Below are 26879 nucleotides of genomic sequence, written 5' to 3' on the forward strand. Positions count from 1 at the left end.
TGTACTATGCAAGTGCTAGCTAATATTCAAAGATCCTTAAAGGAGTATGATCTGTTTTAGTATAGTGAGCTAGAGATATGGGAAACGAGATTTGAGACATTAGTTCAGGTTATTCAGGTCCGGAGTCCAGTCCGGGTCCGGACGAGTCCATCGGTCCGGGAAATTTCTCAAAATGATGGACCCAGGACCGGACCTCTCCTGGACCCATGAGGACCGGACTGTAGAGGACCGGTCCATCAGTCCAGTCCTGCGTCCGGACCGAGTCCGAGCGGTCCGGGACCGGACATCAGCAACTATAGCGTGGCAACTCTGGCTTGAATCCTGTCCACCATGCGCCGCTTCGCCTTATAACCAACCAAGAACTAGAACATGCCCACCTTCATGGACCACGCTGCCTTATGGTACATTCCGGGAACAAACTTGAATGGGTTGAATTGGGTTCGCCTTTATGTGTTATGATTCTATGTCTTGCGACTCTTTATCCTTTTCTTCTCAATGGACAAGAGTTCGCTGTATCATGCCCTTTGTTGTGATCGGAAAACGGTTAGCGCTAGAAATGATTTAAATAGACTCGAGCTTGGGGAGGATTTGCCGCCGTTAACACAATGTCGGCAGACCTACCTTTAGACGAGCTTGATCTGCTCATCTCGCACACTCGAGCTGCACTTTCTTTCCATGCCGATGATGATCCCACTTGCTTAGCCTTACTCGGAGATCTTGGACACTTACTGCGGACTCGGTACGAACTTCAAGGATTCCATCGATATGCTTCAGTCCTCCATAACCCGACCGGCTGCCCGCCTCCGCGATCCTGACCGAGTCATGATATTCTACGAGCTCGCTACTTCGCTGGTAATGCGATTTGAAAGACGAGGGGAAAAACTCGATCTGGACCGCTCAATAGTCTTTTATGGTCTCATAGCAGAGTCCTACAAGGGAACTTCCCTTCCATCCTTCTTGGTGTCAAGCAAGTTTGCCTATGCATTGCATAATAGGTTTCTTCGCTTTGGAGGGATTGGCGACATCGACGAAGCTATTATTCTGTATCAGTCTTCACTTTGCGATTCTTCTGGCGAAGGCTGGCATCACCGACCCGATATACTGTCACATCTTGCTGATGCTCTAGTCTGTCGCTTTTATCGATATGGACGCGTTGACGAACTAAGTGAAGCTGTAGCTATGTACTACGCAGCCCTCGACCTTCTTCCCGAAGGTGATCCCCGCCGAGTTCGAGTATTGGAAGAAATTAAGCAAGCCGAAAATGACCTGGACGGCCTTGAACGTATAGCGCCCACACAATACTAGCTCAGCAGGAATACCATTCTAATTGATGTACCCGAACGGGAACAAGGCAAGTACTTATGGTAATCTCTAATTCGCCGCGACAGTCTGACTCATACCGTTACCCTTTTATTTGCAGTGGAACCAGCTAATCTTCCTTGTGTTCAAAGCCTGGAATTTTATTTGTAGATGTTTGGATTTTAGACAAAAAAGATGCTTTTCTTTATAGTACCATCGTACGTTAGGCCTTTAAATTCAAGTTGTAGACAATCTTTTCGAATATCATACCTTAAATTTCTGTGATTATCTCGGAAGTCTTTGACACATGAGTAATGACTTGTTGCAATAGGGTAAATGGCGGAGCATGGAGCAGCTGTGCTTCCTCTTGCTCGGCGTCCTTTTCCAACTTGACATCCTACGCGTTGTGTTCGGTCAGCACAAATTGAATGTGCCTAACAACCACATCCAATATTCGTCTAAAGATCACCTTATACGTACATGCATCGCTGACGTCCTTGTCTACCACAAATCCTAAACAATCTAATCCCCGTTACGTCTCACTTCAACTTCGCGAATGACTCCTTCGAAAGCCTCAGAGTCTCGATCTCCGCCTCGTACGTCTTCAGCTTCTCCGCATTCGCAGCACGGACGTTTTCGGGTACAGTGGACTCGTAGTCGGGGACTGCAATGATCTTTCGGATCTTATCGGCGGCGAGAGTCGCCAGGTCGAGTTTCTTGTCGCATTTCGCGATCTCTGCGTCTAGATCCACAAGACCCTGTACAATTCGAAAAGTTCATATCAGAAAAAGGAAGAATCGATGGAATGATAAGTACGTACTCGGACGAGAAGATGCACAGCAACTGTAGGTGTTAGTACGGCCGAGCCGCATCCTGCAGGGATGTCATTCACGTTCCGAACGACCTGTGCGCCTTTGCAGCCTTTAGTAAGCGTGATGATCGTTGGGATTTGTGTTTCGAAGAGCTTCGTCTCGTCGTCAGTCTGAGCGAGAATGAATACTAAAACCAAAATTATTAGTTCTCGGTCCATCATACGATACAGGAAAAAGCGTAGAAACATACATTTGATGTCGCTCTGGATATTATACTGCGCCGCAAGCGATCGGCCTGTTCGGATGGAACTGAAGACGAGGTCGAAGTCCTTTTCTCCCTTGTCAAACACAAACGCCTTATCAAAGACCGGGAAGGAGGAGACCATGATGGATGGAGTAGGGTCATTCGGCCGCCTCGGCAGACGTTGCCAGAGTTCTTCGGTGACGAAGGGCATGAAGGAATGTAACAGTCGGAGACCATAATCTAGACAGGTATAAAGTGTATTTTGCGCCGAGCGACGAGTTTCTAGAGCTGCGCTGTCGTCGGTCATGGGTTTCATTGCTTCCTGCTCGGAGTGTTAGCGCCTACTAATAATAATATTATGAGGAGACCTACTATATAGACGTCACACAATTCGTAGAGCCAGAAGTTGTAGACTGCAGTAGTTGCAGCCATGAAGTTGCGATCAGTGAGATGCTTGTTAACATCCTCTGCTGCAATGTTGAGCTTGTGGAAAATCCATTTCTCAACTAGGCTTTCCTTTCCAGTCGGCTAAGCAGATTCGAGGTGAGCGTCTAAACTAGCAGGCAGTTTGATGTCATACCTTGGGTAAAGGTTCCGGAACGAAAGTCTCATCCAACTTGAGCATCGCGAACTTCGTTGCATTGAAGATCTTGTTACAGAACTTCCTGTACCCCTCAACACGCAGAATTTCCAAATTGATATCACGACCACCACTGGTATATGCACATAATGCGAATCGCAGAGCGTCTGTACCGCACTGCGGGATACCCTTCGGGAAGTCTTTCTTCTGTCCCTGCTTCGCCTTCGCGATTTCCTTCTCATCGAGGTTACCCTCTAGAAGCATTTCGTGTAACTTCTCGAGTGAGACACCTTGGATGACATCAACCGGGTCAATAACATTCCCGAGGGACTTGCTCATTTTACGTCCGTGAGCATCGCGAATCATAGCATGGCAGAAGACCTCTTTGAATGGCATGCGTCCAGTGAGTTTGATACCGAGGAGAACCATTCGTGCTACCCAGAAGAAAATGATATCCCATCCCGTCTCGAGCATTGAAGATGGATAGTAGTGTTTGATATCTGCAGTCTCCGAGGGCCAGCCTAAGATGGAGAAAGGCCATAGACCAGAGGAGAACCATGTATCAAGCACATCTTCATCTTGCTCTAGAACGAACTTGGCAACCCCAGCAAGCTTGGTAGCTCGTTCAGTAGCTTCTTCCAACGTGCGGCCCACGACCCAGTTCTTGTCGTCTGAACGATCCTGCTCCTGGCTCTCGATACGTACGAAGTACGCCGGACAACGATGTCCCCACCAAAGTTGGCGTGAGATACACCAGTCTTGGATACCATCTAACCAGCGATACCACTCTGCTTCCGATGTCTTCGGGTTAATCGTGAGTTCGCCCGCTCTAGTCCGTTTCACAGCCTCTTCCGCGAGCGGCTTGCAGTTAACCCACCACTGCGCTTTCAACACGGGTTCGATCACATCTCCCGACTTCGAGCATATCGGGATTTGCATCGGATTGTCTTTCGTCTCAATGTACAACCCAGCAGCTTTCAAAGATTTGACGACTTCCACACGTGCATGGAAACGTTTCATCCCCGCGAAGCGCTCACCAGCATTTAAATTAAAGGTGCCGTCGTCGTTCATGATGTTGATGAATTCGAGGTTGTGTCGTTTACCAACTTCGTAGTCGTTTGGGTCGTGTGCAGGTGTGATCTTGACTGCACCGGTTCCGAATTCCATGTCGACTGCCTCGGCGTCTGTGACGATGGGTAGACGTCGGTCGATGAAGGGATGGCGAGCGAATTTGCCGTGTAGATGCTACGACTAAAGGTTGCAGAATGACTATTAATTGATGGGGCATCGAACATACCTTGTATCGTGGATCGTCCGGGTGCACAGCAACAGCCGTATCACCAAGCATCGTCTCAGGACGAGTAGTAGCAACGATAATCTTCTCATCCGATCCTTCAATGGGATACGCAAACGAGGTGATGACACCAAATTCAAATTTCTCCGTCGGACCATATCCAGGAATATTCAAAAGAGTTCTACCCGTTAACTGCTTTTGCTCGACTTCGAGGTTGGAAAGCGTCGTGTTCAGACGAACACACCAGTTTACGAGACGATTCGCTCGGTAGATAATACCTTCTTCACGTAATCTACAGAACGTTTCGACGACAGCTCGAGATAGGTTCTAGTACGACAGTGAATAAATAGCTTGATTCTTCAGAAAAAAAGTTACGTACATCATCCATTGTGAATGCTACACGACTCCAATCGTAACTCCCTCCCAGTCTTTTTAGCTGGCTCGTGATTCGAGTTTGATAACTGCATTAAGTCAGTGAAAAGCCCTTCATCATATCGATATGCGACATACTCGTTCTTCCAAGCCCAGACAGTTTCTAAGAACGCTTCGCGCCCAAGATCATGCCTTGTTCGTCCCGACGTCTTGTACAATCGCTTTTCTACAACGGACTGCGTCGAAATACCAGCATGGTCGAAACCTGGTACGAACAGCGTCGTTTTTCCAAGCATACGATTCCATCTAATGAGCGTATCTTGAATAGCTACGGTAAGTGCGTGTCCGATGTGCAAGCTTCCGGTAACGTTTGGTGGAGGTGCAGGTATAATGAAGGAGCCTTCAGATTTTGGTGAACCGTCTGCTTGCGTTTGAGGTAGGAAGAAGCCTTGGGCTTCCCACCAGTCGTACCACGCGGATTCGATAGCGATGGGATCGTATCCGCTAGCCATGGGCTGCATCATATCTGCTGAAGCTTCAGCGAATTATCCACAGTAGAATTTAATTTCCATCACCTTTCTTGTGGCCCTTCGGCGTGGTGTTCACGAATGGAGCTTCTTCATCTTTCTTCTCCTTTTTCTCCTTCTGTTTCTTCTCGGATCCGGCGGCTGAAGCGTTGACTTTTGCAGCCTTCGCAGCAAGTTTTGCCTCCTTCTCTAATCGTTTGGCTTCTTTCTTTGCTGTCGTGATAGGTCAGACGAGTGCAGAAATACAGTGCGTTTGACAGAAGTGGCTGGTCAAAACAGAGTGCACGCAAGAGATGTGCCTTCGAGGTCAGGTTAGAATATCTCACAACCTCGCTAGAATACACGACTTTGACACATTGCGTTACTCTATCTTCCTCACCGCCACGCAAATCCGCCAACACCAATCCTTCCTGTCAAATTATTATTCACGAACGAAACACATACCTGCGCTCTTCGAATTCGGGTTTGGAGCACCATTTTCAGGGGTGGATGTCCCAGACGCGATCGTGGTATCAGCCATTAGTCTAATGAGCGGAGGAGAACGATGGGAGAGGCGGGGAGGTAACAATCGATACCATCCCCTTCGCAGCATATAATTCTGAGATGGACTTTCAGTGACTCACGCGGCGAATACTGATTTAGGTAAAGATCACGTGCAATATGCACTTAGGCGTAGACACCGAGACAGTGGCTGTCCACACAACACACAATTAATACATAATAATAATAATAAATTGTCTCTCATCCACCATGTCTTCTGCATCTGCATCTACAAGTCTAAACAGTCACCGCCATGTGGTCTACCTGCCCCAAATCGATAAATACAGTCCTCGTCCCATTCACGTTCCAGAGAATGCAGATGTTGAAAGTTTGGAATGTGCTATTCGTAACCATGAAACGTACAAAGTTACCCTGGAAGGCAAGCTGCTAGTCCTTAACAATGCCTTTCTCCAACATCTCCTATTCTGCAATTATGCTGATAATTGACGTTCTTTCTTCAGTGTTTCGTTGGAGAGGGTCCACGCAAGGAACTTCATGAACATGCTTTGGAGTGGCTCCACGAACACGCAGATGATGAGAATATGGACTTAGCAGACCGTCTGAGCGAGTATTTCCCTGATGATCCTGTGCCGGAGGGTAAGAGGATGACAGACGTTATCGTCGTCACCAAATCAAGTGTGTTGTCTGTTCTTTGCCTATCTACAATATTCAACCGACCGCTTCCAAGTCTTAGAAAGTTTGAATTACTCTGCTCTCAGTCAATCCAGTGCATCGAACCCGTCGCGAAGAAGTCATATTCAAAATTCGTCGTAATGGAAAGAACCCGGATTGGTGCTCCGTGATCACGCTGAATCAGTATTCCTATCGAACGGTGATTCCACAGTTCGTCAAGGACGTAGTCCAAAGGCCGAGACGGGCAGCAGACAGTAATAGCAGTGCCTTTGCAGGATTTGTTGTACCCCGTTCAAAGACACTTATCTTCATAGTTGCTGACTATTACGGTAGTTTATACAGTTCCTCCAGGGTATGCTTAATACAGTCGCGTCCGAAGACAGCCACGCTGTGATTCCCTCTTACCTCTTGAGCAATGAAAACGATGCAGCTCCATATACTCGTTGGCATCCAGAGATCTTCCATTATATTCGTGCCATTTACTGGACGAATTGCTGCCGAGGGAGTTTAGGTTTGTCTCCCATTGGAGGCAGAGACGTATTCACAGAGGAGCACGCGCGCCTTATCGTGCTCGGGAACTTCAAGGAATATTGGGTAACACAGTTTGACAATGCACGAGGCACATTGTGAGTATTCCACTATTTCACTGGATGTATCTCATTTTGTATAGTGGGAAGCAATTCCCGTTCTTTCTGATCGTCGATGAAGTCAATGGCCACAACATTGTTGGGCAATACAAGTATCGGCCCAAACCTAATGTTGCCCTCTTTAAGGACGATTTTCCACGCTTTCTGGCTGAGTTTGACTCATTAACCAATCAGGACAACAAACACCGGCTGCTTGTCCAGATGGCGTGTGCACTGTGCCTTGCACTTGCCTTCCGACGGGCCGATGGCTGTCATGATGAGAATTTCTTCCTCATGGGAGCATTTTTTACCAAAGAGTGGCACATATATCGCTACTTCTTCTACAGTAATGAAGGCAAGGTGTGTCTAGGAGCACCCATTGTGTCAGCTCGGCCTCACCACCTGTTTACCAGGTTTGCTATCTCGAAAGAGATTTCAACATGGCCCATGCCGACGACTTAATGACCTTCCTGCACGAGTTTTACAACTACGTATTCTATATCAATGTCGCGGACACTCTTGGTGACAAGGTACAGTATATTACGGCTCTGTGCAAGGATGTAGAGGAAGGGTTTCTGAGAGTCTTCACCGAAAGGACGAGACAGAACAAAAGGCCAAGGGAGCCAGATACGGATCAAGACGATACAAACGGGAGTACAGGTCAAGACTCCAGCAAGCACAGAAGCACTGCAATGATTGCCGCACTCCAGAATTCAGGATTCGAAGTGCGGGATGTAGAATATTCTGAGGAATATGAGCCGTTTACCAAGGTGCGTGTCATACAAGTTCGACTTGGTCTTATGCTGATAGACAGGTCCAGTTGCCGGCTCACGTAGTGGAGGCGACAGTCCCAACGGGGATCGTGTTGTTGCAAAACTCGTCCATAAACTCTCCTCTGAGCTCTCTCTCCTTCAGGAGCTATCGACGCAAACGTCTTTATATAACCACGCCATACCACTGCTGGATACAGTCCTGTCGAGTTTGGGACCATTGGCAATTATGCCTCATGCGGCTCCTCTGTTGGAATTTATTACATTGCAATTGTATGGAGATAAGCTCAGAGGTGAGTCTGTGCGACTGAGCTGTGAGCTCATTGAGGGTGTTGCTTTCCTTCACCGGCAAATGATCGCACATTTGGACATCAAGCCCAGCAATCTTGTCGTCTACAGAAGGCGTCTATATATTATTGACTTTGATGTTGCCGTGCGATGCAAGGATGCAGACGAGATTGTCGAGATGTCGTGTGGGACTCGTGGGTGGAGTGCTCCAGAGATTGCTCTTGACGATAATGAGGCACCTCGCGCGCTCAGCCCTATCAGGGCGGACTTATGGTCTTGTGGCAAAGTACTCCAGTTTATCGCTGAGAAGGCTGGTCAAAAACATAGCAACATTAGGCAACTCGCGGATTTGCTTACGCACTCTGATCCAAGACGCCGGCCTTTACTGCACGAAGTGTCGGACGAAGGAACAAACTTCTGGGCGTCTGGACGGCTCCTTGAAGCTGTCAGACGTCAACTCTGTTATGGCAAAGGTGGGGCGCCAATGGTAGAAAGCAATGTCAATAAGTTGAAGAGGGCTTGTGACAATGCTATCATGTGAGTGAGGAGATGTCAAAGTTCAGGAGAGTGAGCGTTTCAGCTACTCCACCCTCTTTCTTCCCACCAGCACTGTCTTCATTGTCTTCGCAATTGTCCTCAGTTTCTTCATCAGATTCCTCCCTTGCTACACCTTGTATGTCAGTTCTGACAGCAAAGCTGACGGCTTACCGCCACTTCACGCTAAAGTCGATGCATCAAGCGAAAAAAAGAGAATTCCAGGGAATTGATGTTTAAGCTTTAGAATTGATAATCTGTTTTCTACACTTCTTTGTCTTTCGATCAAATGTAATATGATGTCTGGGTCTGGGAGGCGTGTATATATACAGTGCAATGACTTCTTGTTGGTAGCAGGTGAGGCGAGCGTGATGACATTATGAATGCAAAAGGAAACTCTGCTTGCTCAATGCTGCAACTCCTCCACAGCTGCCATGCCCAAGTGAGACTGGTTATTTTGACTCATATGATGACATGACTCTGTTGCCCTTTCTTCAAAGAACCCTCGGTGTTTTGTCAACGTTGTATCTGGTGAGCCCATCCAGCGCGGTCTTACAACCTCCCTTCCTTTTCTTTCCAATATAGCCCTTGATAGTGATGTGCTGTCTGTTCCACAACTCAATACAACCTTCCTTCACTCGTCAAACTTGCACAATGAGGCTTTGGGTTAGCATAGGTTTTATTTTTAGTTCAGGAGTATTGGGCTGACAAGTAGACGAGTGCGTTTGCTGGTGCTTCTTGTCATTACTGTTCAGCCGGTTCTTCGTGTCTATATTTAGTGAGTGGAGCACATGAAGGTTATCAGCCAACCTTCATATGATAGCTAGTAACAACTGTTCCCACCATCCTCTGGCACAGGTCTGTCAGGGAAATACTTGCTTAGACGACGTGCAAGCTTCATCTTCACACTATCACTATTCGTAATGTGAGGCCACTCCAAGGCACGTTCATAAAGTGATCCGAATGGCTCCATAACTAAGTCACCACACTGAAGAAAGAATGTCAATTATCAGCACTACAGCAGAATAGCGGATGGCTGAGAAGAAGCCTTGTCCATTCTGCATCCAGGAAGATGCAGACGTCGAAGACTTGAAAGAGGCAATTTGTAAACACTCGGCTTTCGAACGGCATCTGAAGGACATCGACCCAGATACATTGCTACTTCTACAGTGATGAAGGCAAGGTATGTCTGGAAGCATACATTGTGTCAGCTTGGCCTCAACACCTGTTTGGCAGGTTTGCTACCATGAAGAAATGTGTTTACTGTACAGGGTAGTCTGGAGCCCAGTGTTCTGCGGCCTGCCTGATCGTGACTTGGACAATGTCCTCAGTGCAAGCAATATGAATGCTTCCGACCTGTGTGCGACTCTTCAACTGCTGCTAGACAGTAATAAGGCAGCTCCAGCGAGCTGGGACACTCGGTTAGTGTGTTCTTGCCCAGCAGATGGAACTCGAGGAGCGTGTTCGACAGTTGCAGGATATGGACGCAAACAAGGGTGACCGCGACAAACCGAGTGCCAAATGCGTCTCCAATATCGCGATCTCGCAAAGATGATTCAGTCCTGGAACGAGGAAAATGCGAAGCTGTCGAGTGCATTCTGTGGAAGACCACAGGCAAACAGTGCCCTTCCTGCACAAGACTTGTCTTTGCCCAACGTTCCGCAGGAGCCTCCAACTGCGCACTATCCGTCCCCACCCTCCGCCTTGCAGTCACGGCGCGCCAAGAATGCCCACCGCGCTAAATGACGTCGGTCAACACATATTGTTTTTCTTATTGTGAAGCAATCTAACTAGTCCTGTTACTTTTATAGAGTTTGCTTTTGAGATTGAGAGCAGCTTCGAGGTTCAGCGGTTGCAGAGCTTGCTCGGAGAACGCAGCAAGTCTATAAAATATGAAGGAAGAAAAGGACAATGTTGAAAAGACTGTGGAGGCACTGAAAAAGACTCTGCGTGAGCGGGAGCAGAACGCCGGTATGTCCTAAAGTTTTCTTTTTTTCTCGGCCACAATGACGGTCCCTTTAATTGACCACTTGGCGCTGACAACATCCCCACAGACAAATTCAAAGAGGAAAACTAGAATCTCGAGGATTCTCTCCAGGAACTGCGTATCCAACTTGCAGACGTTCAGTCCACCGCCCAGCGAAGCAAATCGGAGACGAAGAGACTCACAAAGGCTTTGGCGACTGCACGACGATCCCCTTTCCTTGCTCTTCACTGTTGTGTAACTTATTCTACTGTACAGCGCTCCGCAGAAACACTGACTCCTAACCTGACTTCGGAGCTGATGATATGTGACACAGATCTGTGACGGCACAGAACATGTCACATAGTCTGTTCATTTTCCTGTCACACACACTGCCACCTGGTATCTGCATTGCATTGCAAACATGTGGCAACGACTGAGACGCCTTGTTAACTTCTAAAAATACTTGAGCACCTTCAATATTATTTCTCGTCCTCGTTCTGAACTGGATTTGTAGCCTGTTACTCTCCATCTGGCAATCAACAACTGACTACATCCCATCGATTGTTTGAAATGCCCGAGTTTGCTGACTGTCACATTGGTTTACGCATAACAGATTCAAGCACAGGGTTGACGAATGTATTGGAAGAGTTCGGGGCGCAGGTTGTTGGAAATATCATTACGAGTTGGGTTGCTAGCGAATCCGGCAAGGTCTGGCTTTCCCCTTCTTTACCTGGTTTATTGCAGCCATAATGATTTGCTCTGAATTGACGGTTCCCAGGAATTTGAAATCATGTTCAGAGCCGAGAATTATCCATGCTCTTTACAGCTTGTGATCTTTGTCGATGGAATTGAGCTTGTGAACCGAGGGTACGATCAACGGAAGATGGGGAGGGAGATCATTTGCCAGGGTGTTAGCATTGATGCGGATACTGTCAAACCATTTGTCTTCTCTGATATCGTGTTCCCAGGTGCGTCTACATCTCCATTACTCCATCAGCTGATTCTAATATTGGTATTTATTCACTCTCGATTTTGCTTCTAATCATCATACCGGATTTTATACATCTTTGGGTAGAAGAGGACACGGTATTCGACCACACGGGCATGGATGACGTAGGGACGATCCGCATCGAGCTACTGCAAGTTGTCTTCACGGAATCCCGACATCCAAAATACCATGTTCCATCTTTATCGAATGACCCATTGCAGAAACACAGTTGTATAGCCGGAGCTCGCGGAGTTCGGTACGATACCGTGTTTTCTTCTTTCCAATTTCGGCACCGACGCTTTGCTATTGAAAAACTGATAACGTTGGGTGCGACATATATATGAATGAAGACTGGGAGAACAAAGACGATATCGCACGAAAAAGATGACATCTATGCCATTTGATCCTGAAAATCCTGGCCCGGTGGCGGTCTTCAAGTACGTTTACAGGCCAAGAGGTACGGATATACTTTACTATCTGACTTTAAAATCAATGCACTAATCTCTCTCCTATCTAATGCACAGCTATGCTCATTTCACAAGGCATAATACCAACCTACGTCCCTCGGTTCGTCGAGCATCTCGAATCTCCGACACCGAGTATGAGGCCGAGGGACGAAGGAAGAGAAGATGCGATGCGGCGCCTAAAGGTCAGTCCGCCACGTTGATATAGAGTATGACTAAAAGTCCGTACTTCTCGCGTTCTTTTGATGACAATCAGGAAGAACAGGAGCGCATACAGCGCGAAATGATGGAGCTGGAGGAGCTTCGGCGCCTCAGGGTATGTGCCTCTCACGCTCGACTGCCTTGGATTCTGATCATTTCCCTCTCTAGGAGCGACACACGGCAATACAGCGCGAACTGGATGAGTTGGAAAGTTTTGGATTTGGACCGGATCCTGTGCCAGACAGCTGAAGGTTGCACAAATTCATGTGGTCTGTTCATTATTGTTCCTTTGCTGCTAGTACTGGTTCCTGCATTTGTTTGTGTGTTTATCGCTCATTGTTACATAAGTCACTGCTGTTTTCTTCACACCTTATTCGACTCACGTTATGAAATAGATGCTGGACTCAAGGATCGCATACATGTCAGTTCAAGACCGGGAAGATATGTGACTGTCGACTTCTTAATAGAATTCTGAAAACGTGTGCAAGTACACCGCAATTATAGCATCCATCGGGCAAAGAGCCGATACCGAATCAACTATACAATAATAGAGAAACCCTATTTTGCCACTATTGATTTCAGTGCCCGATCTGAGCCACTGAGCCCAAAGATTGAAAACTTCTGCCTACCGGATGTAGAAGAAACTGAACTGTTTTGTAATATTATGTACTTGTGCCCTCTGCTGGAACGAATGACTTGGATAGACTCAGCGATCTACTAGATCATGCTGGCCCTGATGGAAACAGAGATGAACAACACCAGAGGAGAAGCTCTTGCAGACCTTTGCATCCGCTAGACGACTCTACTGACACGACACAGTCGGAAGCTGACCTTCAGAGGCCTGAGTGGTCAAATGCCTGCCCTATGCTAGCCTCAACAATGGCTCACACGGAGGACCTTACAGAGCGGAGCCCAGACGTGGGATCAACACTCTGAAGCTTGACTACCAAGAGGCCTCCCAAAACAGGACCTGAGGCTGCTCGGTCCAACATAACTTTCCCATTTTTGCTGTCAGAGGTATATCAAATAGAGATGCTGACACTTGACGACAAGCGTCAGTCCAACTGAATTAATGAATGTCCTTACAGTACTAGCTTTCAATAATGTGTTTTTCTCCCTTCTGGTTGCAGCTCAAACAACTACCACATAAATCTGAGCCCATGTTATCTCTATCCTCCAGTACTCCCAACTCATCCTCTTCTGACGTTATCTGCAGCAGTTGACCTGGACACACTTTCAGCATGAACAGTAATGGTGCATTGTCCTCTTCCACCATCTGTGCACTTATGTTGATGTCTAAGTAATCATGATGTTACCAGTATTTATTGTTGCGGATCTCCAAGACGTTGTCAGGCAGCCTGAAGATCGGCCCGAAGCACATAGATACTATGTCTACATTGTGCGCTACTCTATTTCCTTTGTTAAGCAAGCCAATCCATCCTAACAGTATGCAGACAAGGTTGGCCACTGCCTACACAACTGGAGTAATGGTCTTAGGAGGCAGCATACCTTCTATACCCTCCGTAGTGATCAACTTTATCGTGTCTGGGCCAATTCTTCCCTGGCTCGTCGGAGAACGTGCAACAGCTCTGATCAACATTGCAGTCGCTGTTATCCTATCGAGCTTCAATCTGTATACAGAAGGGAACACACTGCTCTTAATCTCATGCCTGGTCGTAACGTTCGTTGGCACTGTACTCTTCTCCTTCGCAATTCAGTATAATTGTGAGAATGATGAACAGCGAACCACAGGTTCAAAACTATTCAACTGCAGTACGTCCTACCAGTCTGATCACATTGCATATCCCTGCTGACATTTTGTTAGACGAGTGTGTTTCTGAAGTTGCTACTCGATGTAAGCAATGCTGTGGATGGCGACAACGGTCCACTTACAATCCTGCATATCCTCCGAGACACTTTTGCTATCGAGTCTTTCATCTTCTCTTCCGCAGCGCTGTGGTTCATTGCGTCTGGTGCTCAGGTCCTACACCCCTTCCGTAGAAACAGCTATTGCTTCGAGGCTGCAAATCGAGCCTCCATCGCTGTCTCTGTCCTGTATTGGATGGGTGCTATGTTCTTCATTATTGATATCTTCATTACGATAGTCATGGCTCCTGTGGATAAGGCGGGTATACTTCTAGTAGCTTTCGTGGTATTCGCGATGTGCGTTTTCGTCCTGTATCACAGGCCCATGCCTATTGTCCGTTAGGGAACTGGCGCTGCGAGTGACAGTTACTTGTGTTAGCGCACAGGCAGATCTTCAATCTTCCATGAACATACCTTCTCCTTATTCCCCGCTATCGTGTAGCTTCTTTCATTTATATGCGCTTTGCGTTGTATGCTATCGTATTGCTATATTGTTTCGCTGTTCGTATTGATTAATCACAGGATGCGTCGACTTTTGGATCCGCAGAGATGATAGCTTCAGCAAGGAACAGGATTCGCTTTTGTCTTTGCTTTTGATGATTTAAATGAAGTCCACGTGCCCGAGGCGGCGTACCACGCTTCGGACCACGGGGCCGGTGGCGCTTCGAACAACTTCGAGAGATTCATCGAGACCGTACGAGGGAATTACGAATCGCCAAAGAAAGAAATATCGGTTGCCCTGAGACAGATAACGCCGACGATTGAGGTAGGTGAATGAATTCGATTGGGCGGATGCGTGTATGGAATATCTTATTTCCCAGACGCGCGGTTGCAGGATGGGTGCAGTTTGTTGCCTCCCGAGTGGGGTGTGCGTTCGGAACTGAGGAAGATGATTTCCGGAACTCTAAATCGTCGTATAGAGACGATTCGACAGTGTCTGATCCTCGCCATGTTTTTTCCTACGGATTTTCAGGAGTTATCGTTGACTTTAAGGACAGAAGGTAAGTAGTTAGGGAGCAGCACGGACAAAGGTCCGACCAATGAGGAGTGATTGAAGTTGAGTAATGAGACTTGTGAAATCCTGAACTTGAATTGAGCGTGGGAACAAGGAACCGGTAAGGTCGGGCACGTTTTGCATCCGTTGCGATCACAAGGGTTGGCTATAGATACATTCTTATAATTACTCCCATGCCTCGCACGCTCCCGCCCACACCAGTTCCCCCAACCTCTCTTACTTTACCGGTCGCATTGGACAAGCCTTGTCCGGTGTCGAGACTGGTTCAAGGATGTCAGTCGGTGTAGCTACTAACAACGGCTCAGACAGCCTTCCTCCACCTTCCTCGTCAATAAACAAGAATACGCACGTTCATGACGACATTGATGACTTCAGACCTGAAGACTGGAAGCCTAAGCGCTCGGTAGCTGAGGTTAACCGAATATTAACTGAACCGGGGCGATTGCATGAACTAGAACATGTTATTATTGACGACCGTGTTGTGAGGGTATACAAGAACTTGCCTGTCGTAAGTGCAATCTCTCTATATGCGTGCTTAATTGATTTATTCATGCACGCTATACTTGATAAAATACTGATGTTTTATGTTGAATATAGAATGTACGAACGTTCTGGCTTGACCGTTCGACCGAATGGGCGAACCGAGATTATATCATATTCGAAAGCGAGCGATACACATACGCTCAAACTCGTGAACGTTCATGCAAGCTCGCGAGTCTGCTCTATACCAAATACGGCGTACGAAAAGGCGACCGAGGTACATCGCTGCCTTTCCTCTAAGTCTCGTGACGCTAATATCATTTATTTCGTGTTATCATAAAGTCGCTATTATCATGCGAAACTATCCTGAATTCATGATCACCTTCTGGGCGATTCATCTTCTTGGTGGAGTTGCAACGATGATTAATGCCTGGGCACCTGTTGGTCCCTTACAACACTGTATAACTCTCACGAATCCGAAGATTATCATTGTGGATCCTGAGCGAGCAGATCGACTTGCGAGTGGGACTCTCCTAGAGGATTTGAAGAACAAGACATCATTAAACAGGGTGTTTGTCGTTCGGGCACATTACAAACGACCCGGAGGAGGAAAATGGAGATGGAAAGGCATGTCTTCGTTAGAAGATGCATTTGCCTCATATACAGGTCCTTTAGACGCATATGCTTCCGCACCGGAATGTCTTCCAGACGAGAATGCGACTATATTTTTCACTTCGGGAACAACTGGCCTACCGAAGGGTGTGCTTTCCTGTCAACGCGGATTTTTAACGAACATATTTAACGCGTTCGTTGCGAAAATGCGTGCGATGCTGAGGAAGGGAGAGGATCTGGTCGAACCAGGTCCAGATGAACCGCAGAAGGGCACGTTGATTAGTGTGCCACTTTTCCATGTCACTGGGTTGACGAGTGCTGCTGTGAGTATTCCCTTTCGATTCATTCATCCTGTATTGATAGAATAATCTGGGTTGTGTTACGCTACGTAATAGATGACTTCCACGGCTCTCGGAGGAAAGATCGTATTTATGCACAAATGGGATAAAGAAGAAGGTATATCACCCTATACCCATCGTCTTAATCCTACTTTATACCGACTACCTTCAACGTTCACGTCTAACTTGCATTAACCTCTGCATAGCTGCGCGAATAATCAAACGTGAACGCCTTACCAACGCAGGAGGAGTTCCTTCCATGATAATGGATCTCATCGAATCCTCCCTCGATAGTGACGCCCTTGAAAACCTCTCGTGTGGTGGCGCTCCTTCGGCCGAGACTATGCCAAAGGAGGTCAAGAGGAGATTTAAGGGTGTTGAGTCGTACGTCTTTTCTCTGAAGTTATTATCTTTTCGTTTCTGCTGTGAAAGAGAAAACTGAGGCAAGCTGAACGAATGATTTGGCAGAGGTCAAGGATATGGGCTGAGTGAGACGAACGCTATTGCTGTAAGCATACACGGTACGTTCAAAAAGGCCATTACTCCTCATACTCATTTACTCATTTTTTTTGTCTGAATAATAGGCGAAGGTACGATTCTGGCTTCCTAGCAAATGTTTACTCACTCGATAATTTTCTGGTGAAGCAGATTTCTTAGCAAGGCCAACGAGCTGGTATGTTCTCACTTGAGTCTTCTGTCCAGAATTAATGCCGACAAATTAACAGTGGCCTCGCGAGTCCCGTTACCGACCTCGTCATCGTCGACCCTGTAACGCTTAAAGTATTACCTCCGGGTCAGGTTGGCGAAATATGGATGTACGTTGCTCCTCTTATGATTAGATAGTCAAGTCTCATTTCCTTTTTCTTGTGCAGAAAGGGCGTGCATGTAATGAAAGGATATTGGGGTGATCCAGGTAATTCCCAGACCTTTATTTCGGAAGAGACGAAACTGACTGTGCGGGGCCGTTGGTATTGCAGAGGCAACTAGGAAGGCAATTACACGCGACGGATGGTTCAAGTCCGGAGATTCGGCGTGCATAGACGAGGAAGGATTTGTATATATCAAGGATAGGAGTGAGTTGCTGGAATATCGGTGCTGTAAGGCAGCTGAACTAACGACAATGTTCTTTTCCATAGTCAAGGATATCATCATTAGAGGTAAATGACATTCGCACTGTACGATAAAGAAGCATCTGACTTACATAGTACTTCACTCTGTTAACAGGAGGAGAGAACATCGTAAGCACCTTTTTCGCTACGCCATCTTCACCACCCAACAACAATAACCAAATAATTTGTAATTAGCATTCGGTGGAAGTAGAGAACGCACTCTACGCAGACGACCACATACTTGACGCTGCAGCCGTAAGCGTACCAGACAGGCGATTAGGTGAACTTGTCGCCGCGGTCGTAGCGACGAAGCCGCATTATAAAGGCCAAGTGTCGGAAGAGGAAGTTATTGATATCGCTAGACGATTGTGCGTGTTTCTCGATCTTTACTCTAAATATTATTTGCTAATATTAAACATATGTGTACGTCTGTGTTCGATTTGTTTAATTTGCTACTTATCAGATTACCACCGCATGCTGTTCCTGTGATGGTACTCGTGCAAGACGACCTTATCGGTGAGTTTTACCCTTCCTATCTTGCTCCTTCTAATCGTCACTGACTCACGTAATCTTACAACTCACCCACCCAAAAATAAAAACAAAAACAAAAAGAACGCAATGCAAACGGCAAGATAATGAAAGACTCTGTTCGGAAACGCGTACGTAGAGAGTGGGCTCGTCGGCTGAAACTCAGGGGTGGGAGAAGTAGGAATAAGAGTGGCGAGCGTACAAAGGCAAAGTTATAACGTGATACTGTATTTACAGTATACCTTAGGCGGCTCAGGATCGGAGGACGTGATTTAAACGCGAATTTGTTATGACTTGATAATGATTGTTTGTATACACAGAGTCATGGATTCTCTTCGGTGTTCTTTAGCAATAATCTGATTGATTGATTGATTGGATCTTAAACGAAAATACAAGTTGGATATTGTCATGCCTTACACAAATGCAAGCCTGCCGAGGTAGGGATTTGAATTCTACTAATTGGTGAGATTGCAAACTTGAAAACTTGAGCACTTAAGAAAAAAAACCATGTCACAGAGAATATGATATTTAGGTAGACAGATTGCAAATAGGACACTGATGGTGAAGCGGTTATCATGCTTGCCTTCCAAGCAAGCGGCAGGGGTTCGACTCCCCTTCAGTGTATGAATAAGACGAATGTAGTATTTTTAAATTATTAAATTACTTGTTCCATTCCTCTACTCTCTCAAAAAATAAGGGTTTAAACACGTGTTAAAAAAGGCATGATATAGTAATTAATAATGGATAGCAATAAAATTCAATCTCAGGGGCTTTTATGTGTACTTTCTATAAAATTTCTGATATCTGTAATTTTTACTACTTCATGTTGTATGTTGTACAATTTCCCCCCTGTAAAGTGTGAATCACAGTTATCAGTAACTAGAATTTTATTACTAATATTATTGCTGTATTGTTGTTATTTTATGTACGAAACAGCACCAGTTGTTTAGGATTACCAAACGAGCAAAGTAGAGAGAATCGAGCGAGTACGACTACAGTGACAGTGCAAAGTGACTTTACATTACTTTGCAACTTCCTGCTTCCCGTTTCCCATTCTGCATTTTGCTTCTCGTTCATTCTTGGTTGCTGTCCAGGGATGAATGAGCTATTGATTATGGAATGGAGACGACGTGCGTGCGAGTACGAGGACAAGATATGATAGGGATGGTGAATCAAGCACCCTTCGACCCCTTCCGACTCTTTGAAGATGACTGTGATGAAGCAGAGTGCTGCGTCGAAGTAGTCGAAGTAGGTGAAGTCGTCGTCGGAATTGATGTCGCACGCTTCAACCTCCCTTCTCTTTCCTTATTCTCCCTTTCCTTCTGACTCTGACTCTCCTTCTCGCGGGACTTGACGTCCTTCTCTCGGGATTTGATTTCCTTTTCGTGGACTTTGCGGGATTTCTTTGCTTCTTTCTCCTTTTCCTTTTCTCTGTCTCTGTCCTTCGCTGAGGAAGAAGTAGGAGGAGAGGAGGGAGAGGGAGAGTGGGAAGAGTGGGAGGGAGAAGGAGAGGTGGATTTAGAGATGGAGGTGAGGTCACCCGTAGACTTTGACGTTCTTAAATCTCCGTGTCGATGTTCTCTGTCTCGTGAACTTGACGACAAAGAGGTCGTTGAAGAAAGTGAAGAAGGATGAGTAGAAGAAGTAGAAGAAGTAGAAGTCGGATAACGAGACGAGTCGTTCGATCGAATCGTCTTCGTACTCCTCGAGCGTTCACGCGTAGGTCTGGCCAGTGCAGACACATTCCCATTCCCACTCGTACTGCTGTGAGTAACGCGAGTATCACGAGATTCAATCTCGGTTTCAGAATCCGAAGACGACTCGGGTGAAGGACTGAAGTCATCTTGTGAAGACGTCTCGCGTTCTCTCTCACTGTCTGTTTCTCTTTCCATTTCGACGTCGCTTTGACTGTCTCCGTTCCGGTAGGGGTCTTCTCCTTCAGTACTTTCGCTGCTGTAACTGCTGCGATTCTTCGTACCTTCGGTAGAGGGGAGTACATCTGGGTTGATGTGTGAGTCGAGACTGTCGTTCGCGTCGCCATGACCGTCGACGTCCATCTCATCCGCGTGTTCAACTCCTTCATCGTCGTAGAGAACTTGGTCTTGTTCCCTTTTATCTTGCATACCTTCATGAGACAAGTTACCCGTCGAAGGCAACCTCCTCCAGCCTTCGCCTTTCCTCTCGCCCCATTCTATGGTGACGCTCGCAGTGATCTCGTACCGATGCGTCGTGTCTGAGAGCGGCGAAGGCGACCGAGAAGGCGAATGATGAGGTGAATGATGATGGGCATGATGAGAAGGGTGGACTTCCGAGCTAACGATCTCGGTATGAATGTGTCGCACGAGAGAGTGGAAGTGGCTGACTCCTCCAGATCCAGGGTTCAAATCTGTAGGTGAAGTAGGCGAGTGAGGAGAATGAGGCGAGTGAGGCGAGTGGGGGGAAGGAGACCGAGAATGGGAGTGGGAACGGGAACGTTGTATGAACTTGACGAGTTTGCGGAGGAATTCGGTTGGGGAGGGGCGGTCTGGTTCTGGACGGGCGTCGAATTTCTGTTAATGCAAGCAATAAGTAAATAGGTAACAGTCAATGTGCGGAGGGAATAGGAGGAGAGAAGGACGATACGTACGATATGAATCGCACCATCCAATATCGTCATGAACGGATCCGCAAGGTCGACTCCATACCCTGTCTTGATCTTCTTCCACTTGGTGTTCCCAGATATCGCACGCTGGTAATACACCTTGCTACCCTCAGCAGGCAGAAGCATGACCTGCACGCATCACGTACGGCACATCCGAAACGAGTGGATACGTATCGTATAATTAGCAACAGGTCAATCCATCTAAGTTGAGAAACAACAATGGACGCACCTTGTAGCCAGGGGCAAGCCAAATCGCAGCATACACCTCCCTCATCTTCCTCGCATCATGCGACTCCGCAGGGACAATGCACAACTTATCATCACACAACTCCGAAGAAAACCCTACGTCCTCCACCGTACCCATCTTCTCTTTCTCTTTCTCTTTCTCCTTGTCCTTGTCCTTCTCCATCATCGCACCGAGCTTTTCTCGCCATTTCGAGCTATGATGTGCGAGTGGGTTTTTACGGAAACCGACGACATAGACTTGGTCTTGATCATAAAGCTCGATTTCGGCTGTCTCGAATGGGTAGGCGCTGTCTGGGAGGGCGGAGAATGTGAGCGTTGGGCTCATTCAATTGAGATAGAGCAAGCAAAGTGAAATGAATGTGATTATGAAAATGAACGTGTAAATATAGTCTTGTTTTCTTGTTTTTGTTCGAGCGTGAGGGGTGGATGCTCTGAGATGGTGAGCGGCGGTGTGTCAATGCCTCACCAAAGATATAGCAGGGCAACGTATAATGCTCGATATGCGACTAACTTAAGGGGAGTCGATGCGTCCATGTTCGTGCTTTGCGGGACGTGGATTGCACATACGTGATGGATAAGGACAAAGTAGGAGGGCTTACGAGTAATTCGGGAGGCAAGTATTACTTTGATAATACCAGGACCAAAAGTCTTTCCATTGCAACTTGCTGGATAAGTGAAGAGATCTGGCGGTCAGTTCCTCAGAGGCGACTCGAAACACTTATGTCAGGCGGTGTCGTCAAGAACGAGGTTGTTGTTAGATCCCTTCATAGAGGACCGGGCCGAGAACCGGTGCAAAGGACCCTTAGAGCCACTATCAGTGAGTTCAAGTTTGCGTTACAGATTCATAGCAGTTAGGGAGAGTAGTCAGTCAACGGTGAGGTGCAGAACGCCACATCCGGCGTCTCGCGAGAAGATAAGATAATATTAGAAGGCAAGGAGAGTCAGAGAAGACCCAGAACTTTACTCAAGGCTGCGTTAGAAAGACAGCAGCTATGACGAAGCGTCCTTCAGGCACACAGAGATGACTGCCATCACGTGCAATTGCCTCCCCGCTTCACGAAGCGCTCAAAAGAGTTCAGAGCGTCATCAAAACGCGCCACATCAACCTCGCCGCTATCCAGTCCCTATCAGCGTGTACTTGTATGCGTCGCCGAACAAACTAATTTCCAATATTCGTGCGCATAGCTTTTCGCTTCAGCATGGAAGCCCCGATTCTAGCGCTTGGACGCCGTCGGCATATCGGCCGGCATGTATACACAAAGGACACTCATTTTCGCGAAGATAATCAACACTGATGATAACAGCGGAAACGTACAACCCTCTAACGGCTCCTAACTGCCTCGGGATGATCGGGACTCCTTTTACTCAAGAGACAAAGCCTATGCTGTGGCTCGAAGTCGTCAGTGGAGCTGCCAAATCTACCAAAACCCACGGCAACCGACGGAAGAGGCGCATAATCGCACAAGGTGCTCATTCTCAGGGCCTAATGCGGGAAGAGAGTAATCAAGTGCCAAGGGCGTCTACGTGATAACGGCATCGAAACTAATTTGCGAGCTGAGTCAATTGACGACAAAAATAAATAATCAGCGAAGGAAGGCACCCCGAAAATGGCTCCACTTGCCTAATGCAGACTGTCTAGGTTGTTTTTCCACTCAGTCCCATCCTTCATAATAATCTTATAAAGTCTCTACCCCGCGATCCTTCCCTCAGTTTCTCTCCCCCTTCGTCTACACTTTGACTACAGACTACGACTACTATACTAGAGATGTTTCCCCGTGCAGTCAAGCGCTACTCCTCAAGCTCCTCTGCCACTGCCCGAGCGGGTATAAAGAACATTCTCCTCGCCGGCAACGAGGGTGCCACCGCAGCGGGTATCCCGCCCGAAGAGCTCAGCTACCAGACAAACGCGTACGTAAAAATATTTCCCCACTCCCTTGTCAGTTGTTGAGCTCACGGTCGTTGTTTGTGTAGGTTTGAAGATGGCGACGCCTCCCACTCGCCCTCTCCCATCGGTACGCCTCTCAGCTCGCGCAGGTCCTCCCTCTCCTCCGCTGCACTCGCCTCCCGTCGGAACTCCACACGTTCCTCGCTCCTTGCAAGCGGCATGACTCCCCTAACCCCAGCCGAATCTACTACGTCGCCAATTTCACCTTCTGCGCGCACGTTCTCTACTTCCACGCCCGCCCAATCCGAAGAACATGGCTCCTACCAATTTTCACCAAAGGAAATGGCCGCAGTCAAAAAACGCGTCGAAGAAGAGTTCATGCTCAAGTCCGTTACCCGCTCACCCCTACGCACCGTGCGCCCATCCGCAAAAGTACCCTATGAAGAAGTCACCCACCCGGACGGTCGTGCGCGTCACCCAAGTGGTTTCGTCGTCCCCGCCCCAGGCGACCCTCCATCATTCCTCCAATCCGAAACACGTCTGCGTCCAGAAGATTTGGCGAAACGCGGGATTCCGGAAAGCGTGTTAACATTTGCAGACTTGAAAGAGTTGGCTACTGCTGAGCAGACGACGAGGAGTGCGAAGGTACCGCAAGAGGTGAGGACGAGTAATGGGAGGGTTGAACATCCGAGTGGGTTCATTCCGCCTTCGCCGCAGCAGCCGCATATGTCGGGTGTGAAGGAGTTGTATAAGCCTGCTGTGAACTTGGGTGCGGCGGACGGGACTGCCAGGAACTAGAAAAGGAGACAAAGAGGAGGAGATAGACAGGTGACTTGAAGATGATAGACGAAGATTCCACCGTTCTCGTATGCTTTGCTTTGCCTTGCTATTGCTTTGCCTTGCTATTGCTGTCGAGCTTTCCGGTTACGATTCTTGCTTTCATACCCCCTTCTCCGTGCTTTGCCCTCACTTATTTCTTAATGGCTTCCCTTTCCAACATCCATTTTGATCTGAATTTGTGTGTAATATGGTACAGAAGCAGGTTTCTCTAGAATCTCGCAACGTCCTTCTCGTCTTTCTCAAATTTATCATTCCTCCCCCCCTTTTTTTCGCTTTACTTCTCGCAACCATGCAACTGTTCCCACTTCCCATTCACATTACACATCCTGCATCCCACTTGCTCCTGTGGTAAGCTTTTGCTTCTGTCAAACAAAAACCTGCATGTATGCGTATCTAACGATCTTTTACGTCTATCTTTTGTACCACATGTACCTTTCACAAGAAAATTAAATTTGCACAATTGACTTTGTAAAGATGAGAACTTGATAGCTTGTTACCTTCTCAAAGTCAGACCACGAAATGACTTTGAGCATCTTAAGACTTAACCAAGCAGACAGGCCAGCCAAACGTACAGCCAAAAACAGCCAGGTATGAGATTTCAACGACAAAAACATTATCGCATAGTAAAGAAACCCGACGTACTGACAAGTTACCAAAGAGATAAAGAGAAGGAAAAAGAGAAAACAAGACATGGAAGGAGCGACGAGAGGTGTTACTACTTACTAACGAACGCAGAAACGCAGAAGCAGGAAACACGGGGTATGATTTTTCACGAGTCTCGATATATCGGTAATAACAAAAAAAAGAAATACTAAGAGAGGGAAAAAGGAAAATGTGTCCCTTATCAAGACCCACTCGGCACACACGAGAAATAACAAAATCAAAATCGGCCAGACGGCAGGAAAAGAAAGAAAGCTAGTACGGAGATAGAAGATAGAAGAAAGCACGGCACGACGAGAAAGACAAGAGACAAGTGTTCTTCTGGACACACAAGACTATAACGCCACATGATTCTCCAACACGTGGTAGTAAAGGCATACCGACACGTGGAGTTGGGCTTGGCGAGAAGGTAGAAGTGGATCTGGGATCCTCCCTGCCAACCTTGGGGAGCAGGGGAGCAGGGGAGCAGGACGTCTACCCAATTTACCTCCTCGCAGAGCTCCGTCCATAGCCGACTTGCAGGTTGTCCAGCTCGGCTTCGAGGCGTTTGATCTCGGCATGTGCGAGTTCGAGGTCTTTGTTGAGTCTATCGCGTTCTGCGATGAGCTGTCCATGTGTTAATAAGATACAGTCAGCCCCAATCATACAACTCAACCAGAGAAAAGAGAGGAATGAAGACGTACATGCTGCTCCCATTGCCTAAATCTGGCCTCCTCCGCCTTGACCTGCTCCGTGAAGCGCTTCCTCAACGCCTCTTCTTCCTCCTTAAACTTGGGGTTATCGAGCTTCTTGACCTTTGGCTCGCCGAACTTGCGAGTCTCCATTTGCTGCTGGCGGTAGTTCTCGTAGTGCAGCTCTTCCGTCGTGGAGATGAGGTCGAGCATGTGTGTACGAATGACCAGAGAACGAAGCTTGCGGAAGTCGCAGTGGTTTTCGTTCTCAACTAATCAATGAGGAAAATGGGAAGAAAAGAGTCAGAATGGGGTTTGAAAGGCTTAGTAGGAAACGAAGAGAAGTGAAGAGATGGACGAACCTTCTGCCACACCCCACAGATACTCGCGTCCCTTGACAGTGCGGCCGTCAGGTGTCTTGACGTCCTCAGTACTACCAATGATAGAGAACGGAATTGCGTCGGCCAGAATACGCGCATGCTCAGCAGCGGCTTCGTCCTCTGGGTCAACAGGAGGCTGGTAGATACGGATGCCCTGGACAGCGATGACTTCGCGAATCTAATCAAAATAAATGAGGGGAAGTTGCAGAAGGAAGACGGTGTGTGCGTCGCTTACGCGTTTCTTGAAGATAGCAAGGTCGTTCTGCGTGAGTGTGTCGGCCTTGGCGATGACTGGGATGAGGTTGACGCGCGTTCCTAAACGCTTCATCACCTCAATATCAAGAGGCTTGAGACTATTTAACAAAAGTGAGTTTTCCAACCAAGGTCAGGACACGCCGAAATCACGACTCACGTATGACCCGTCGGACGAATGAAATACAAACACGCATGTACCCTCAAGTCACTCTTCTCTGTCCTCTGGGGCTGCTGTTCCTGGCGCATGTACGTCTCATGCTGGTCGTCCACGAAGTCAATAATCGGGACCCACGAGTCCCGATTATTCACATAGTCCCCGAATCCTGGCGTGTCGATCACAGTTAACTTGACCTTGAACTGCTTCTCCTCTAGCTCAGCCTTGATGATCTCGACCTCGGTGAGCTTGTCGAGCTGCTTTTGGTGCCTCCGGGAGTAGTTCTTCGCAGGGGAGAGTTCGGTTGCGAAGAGCGTGTTGATGAGGGTCGTCTTTCCCAACCCGGACTCGCCAACCACCATTACGGTGAAGTGTGCACCGCGCTTGGCGACGATTTTATGTCTCTGGAAAAGGTGGCATTGCACAGATTTTGGGTTTTCGGTTCTCAGAGCGTGAAAAAAGGGAAGACGCGTGGAGATGTACCTGGTTGGGCAAGTTAGCGATACCAATGCCATCTGAAGGAGGTGCAAGCGCGGCCATGGTTTTTCTTCTGCTGTGAGTGGGTACGTGAGTCGAGTGCGAGAGGAAGGAGGGGACGACAGCAACGACGACGACGACGACGAGGCACTGGAGAAAGCCCGAGTTCGCTAGCAAACCGAGCTAGGCGTTGTCACATCTGTGTCACAACGGGGTCCCCTTCCTCATCCGTACAAACATCCGATACTACAACCTTCACAGTGTTCTCACTATATTACTTTATGATTATTTACTTGACTCATCCCTCCTCTGCCTATCTTTTTTAGATAAATCAGACGGTGGCTCTCAAATGAAAAAAATAAAGGTTGAATTTCTGGTCTATTTACCTTCAATTCAAACTATTGGTCATTTAATATGCAGTCTTAGTAACATGCTTACATTGGAATCTGGGACGCAGAATAAAATCTAAGTACACACATTTTTATCCCTAGTACCTGCACGTCTATGTCTGTCAGAGCCATCATGAGTTTGACACTAGACACTTTGTTGGCAATAGGAAGCCCTGTTTGTTGTAGCAACATTGT

The 26879-nt window shown here is 47.4% G+C and overlaps 8 protein-coding genes and 1 non-coding gene across 9 annotated transcripts; 6 read left to right on the forward strand and 3 right to left on the reverse strand.

Moving 5' to 3' along the window:
* Positions 1 to 546: 546 nt before the first annotated feature.
* FOMMEDRAFT_148311 (uncharacterized protein) lies at positions 547 to 1305 on the forward strand (the record flags this gene model as incomplete). Its single annotated transcript, XM_007269338.1, has 2 exons — positions 547 to 739; positions 996 to 1305. The coding sequence occupies exons 1-2, from the start codon at positions 606 to 608 to the stop codon at positions 1303 to 1305; spliced, it is 444 nt and encodes a 147-aa protein (XP_007269400.1). The 5' UTR covers positions 547 to 605.
* Positions 1306 to 1716: 411 nt separating this feature from the next.
* FOMMEDRAFT_142432 (uncharacterized protein) lies at positions 1717 to 5723 on the reverse strand (the record flags this gene model as incomplete). The annotated part of the gene is made up of 10 exons (XM_007269339.1): positions 1717 to 2057; positions 2120 to 2298; positions 2362 to 2677; positions 2728 to 2883; positions 2936 to 4180; positions 4233 to 4556; positions 4609 to 4690; positions 4740 to 5127; positions 5177 to 5341; positions 5573 to 5723. The coding sequence occupies 10 exons, from the start codon at positions 5718 to 5720 to the stop codon at positions 1839 to 1841; spliced, it is 3222 nt and encodes a 1073-aa protein (XP_007269401.1). The 3' UTR covers positions 1717 to 1838.
* Positions 5724 to 6356: 633 nt separating this feature from the next.
* FOMMEDRAFT_142433 (uncharacterized protein) lies at positions 6357 to 7957 on the forward strand. The gene is made up of 5 exons (XM_007269340.1): positions 6357 to 6927; positions 6972 to 7287; positions 7341 to 7457; positions 7523 to 7697; positions 7748 to 7957. Exons 1-4 carry the CDS (start codon positions 6656 to 6658, stop codon positions 7673 to 7675), a joined length of 858 nt encoding a protein of 285 aa, XP_007269402.1. The 5' UTR covers positions 6357 to 6655; the 3' UTR covers positions 7676 to 7697; positions 7748 to 7957.
* Positions 7958 to 10894: 2937 nt separating this feature from the next.
* FOMMEDRAFT_22382 (uncharacterized protein) lies at positions 10895 to 12521 on the forward strand. The gene is made up of 7 exons (XM_007269341.1): positions 10895 to 11193; positions 11264 to 11453; positions 11561 to 11729; positions 11824 to 11930; positions 11998 to 12122; positions 12194 to 12253; positions 12307 to 12521. The coding sequence occupies exons 1-7, from the start codon at positions 11056 to 11058 to the stop codon at positions 12385 to 12387; spliced, it is 870 nt and encodes a 289-aa protein (XP_007269403.1). The 5' UTR covers positions 10895 to 11055; the 3' UTR covers positions 12388 to 12521.
* A 2769-nt stretch (positions 12522 to 15290) lies between these two features.
* FOMMEDRAFT_91341 (long-chain-fatty-acid-CoA ligase) lies at positions 15291 to 18304 on the forward strand (the record flags this gene model as incomplete). The annotated part of the gene is made up of 15 exons (XM_007269342.1): positions 15291 to 15524; positions 15617 to 15776; positions 15842 to 16464; positions 16507 to 16567; positions 16656 to 16833; positions 16918 to 16970; positions 17095 to 17122; positions 17175 to 17264; positions 17322 to 17362; positions 17427 to 17522; positions 17586 to 17606; positions 17674 to 17687; positions 17754 to 17926; positions 18022 to 18074; positions 18171 to 18304. 15 exons carry the CDS (start codon positions 15291 to 15293, stop codon positions 18302 to 18304), a joined length of 1959 nt encoding a protein of 652 aa, XP_007269404.1.
* A 334-nt stretch (positions 18305 to 18638) lies between these two features.
* On the forward strand, positions 18639 to 18710 carry FOMMEDRAFT_t62. Its single transcript has one exon. It is a non-coding gene; the product is annotated as a tRNA-Gly (tRNA).
* Positions 18711 to 19001: 291 nt separating this feature from the next.
* On the reverse strand, positions 19002 to 21298 carry FOMMEDRAFT_148315 (uncharacterized protein; the record flags this gene model as incomplete). Its single annotated transcript, XM_007269343.1, has 3 exons — positions 19002 to 20635; positions 20713 to 20856; positions 20957 to 21298. The coding sequence occupies 3 exons, from the start codon at positions 21296 to 21298 to the stop codon at positions 19259 to 19261; spliced, it is 1863 nt and encodes a 620-aa protein (XP_007269405.1). The 3' UTR covers positions 19002 to 19258.
* A 1392-nt stretch (positions 21299 to 22690) lies between these two features.
* On the forward strand, positions 22691 to 23656 carry FOMMEDRAFT_148316 (uncharacterized protein; the record flags this gene model as incomplete). Its single annotated transcript, XM_007269344.1, has 3 exons — positions 22691 to 22881; positions 22945 to 22985; positions 23097 to 23656. The coding sequence occupies exons 1-3, from the start codon at positions 22739 to 22741 to the stop codon at positions 23654 to 23656; spliced, it is 744 nt and encodes a 247-aa protein (XP_007269406.1). The 5' UTR covers positions 22691 to 22738.
* A 623-nt stretch (positions 23657 to 24279) lies between these two features.
* FOMMEDRAFT_127284 (septin) lies at positions 24280 to 26421 on the reverse strand. Its single transcript, XM_007269345.1, has 6 exons — positions 26302 to 26421; positions 25822 to 26222; positions 25645 to 25762; positions 25392 to 25587; positions 25042 to 25301; positions 24280 to 24964 (listed from the first exon to the last, which is right to left on the reverse strand). Exons 1-6 carry the CDS (start codon positions 26356 to 26358, stop codon positions 24842 to 24844), a joined length of 1155 nt encoding a protein of 384 aa, XP_007269407.1. The 5' UTR covers positions 26359 to 26421; the 3' UTR covers positions 24280 to 24841.
* Between the last annotated feature and the right edge of the window lie 458 nt (positions 26422 to 26879).

This window comes from Fomitiporia mediterranea (assembly GCF_000271605.1).
Source record: "Fomitiporia mediterranea MF3/22 unplaced genomic scaffold FOMMEscaffold_9, whole genome shotgun sequence".
In the NCBI taxonomy this organism is placed as follows: domain Eukaryota; kingdom Fungi; phylum Basidiomycota; class Agaricomycetes; order Hymenochaetales; family Hymenochaetaceae; genus Fomitiporia; species Fomitiporia mediterranea.

Excerpts from the sequence above, each read along its gene's own strand:
- FOMMEDRAFT_142433 (XM_007269340.1), top strand. The coding sequence starts at position 6,656 with ATGCTTAATACAGTCGCGTCCGAAGACAGCCACGCTGTGATTCCCTCT. Across the intron at positions 6,928-6,971 it reads GACAATGCACGAGGCACATT|TGGGAAGCAATTCCCGTTCT; the intron begins GTGAGTATTCCA and ends CATTTTGTATAG. Across the intron at positions 7,288-7,340 it reads TCTACAGTAATGAAGGCAAG|GTTTGCTATCTCGAAAGAGA; the intron begins GTGTGTCTAGGA and ends CCTGTTTACCAG.
- FOMMEDRAFT_127284 (XM_007269345.1), bottom strand. The coding sequence starts at position 26,358 with ATGGCCGCGCTTGCACCTCCTTCAGATGGCATTGGTATCGCTAACTTG. Across the intron at positions 25,302-25,391 it reads TCTGTGGGGTGTGGCAGAAG|TTGAGAACGAAAACCACTGC; the intron begins GTTCGTCCATCT and ends CTCATTGATTAG. Across the intron at positions 24,965-25,041 it reads TTAGGCAATGGGAGCAGCAT|CTCATCGCAGAACGCGATAG; the intron begins GTACGTCTTCAT and ends ACACATGGACAG.
- FOMMEDRAFT_22382 (XM_007269341.1), top strand. The coding sequence starts at position 11,056 with ATGCCCGAGTTTGCTGACTGTCACATTGGTTTACGCATAACAGATTCA. Across the intron at positions 11,454-11,560 it reads CTCTGATATCGTGTTCCCAG|AAGAGGACACGGTATTCGAC; the intron begins GTGCGTCTACAT and ends ATCTTTGGGTAG. Across the intron at positions 11,730-11,823 it reads GCCGGAGCTCGCGGAGTTCG|ACTGGGAGAACAAAGACGAT; the intron begins GTACGATACCGT and ends ATATGAATGAAG.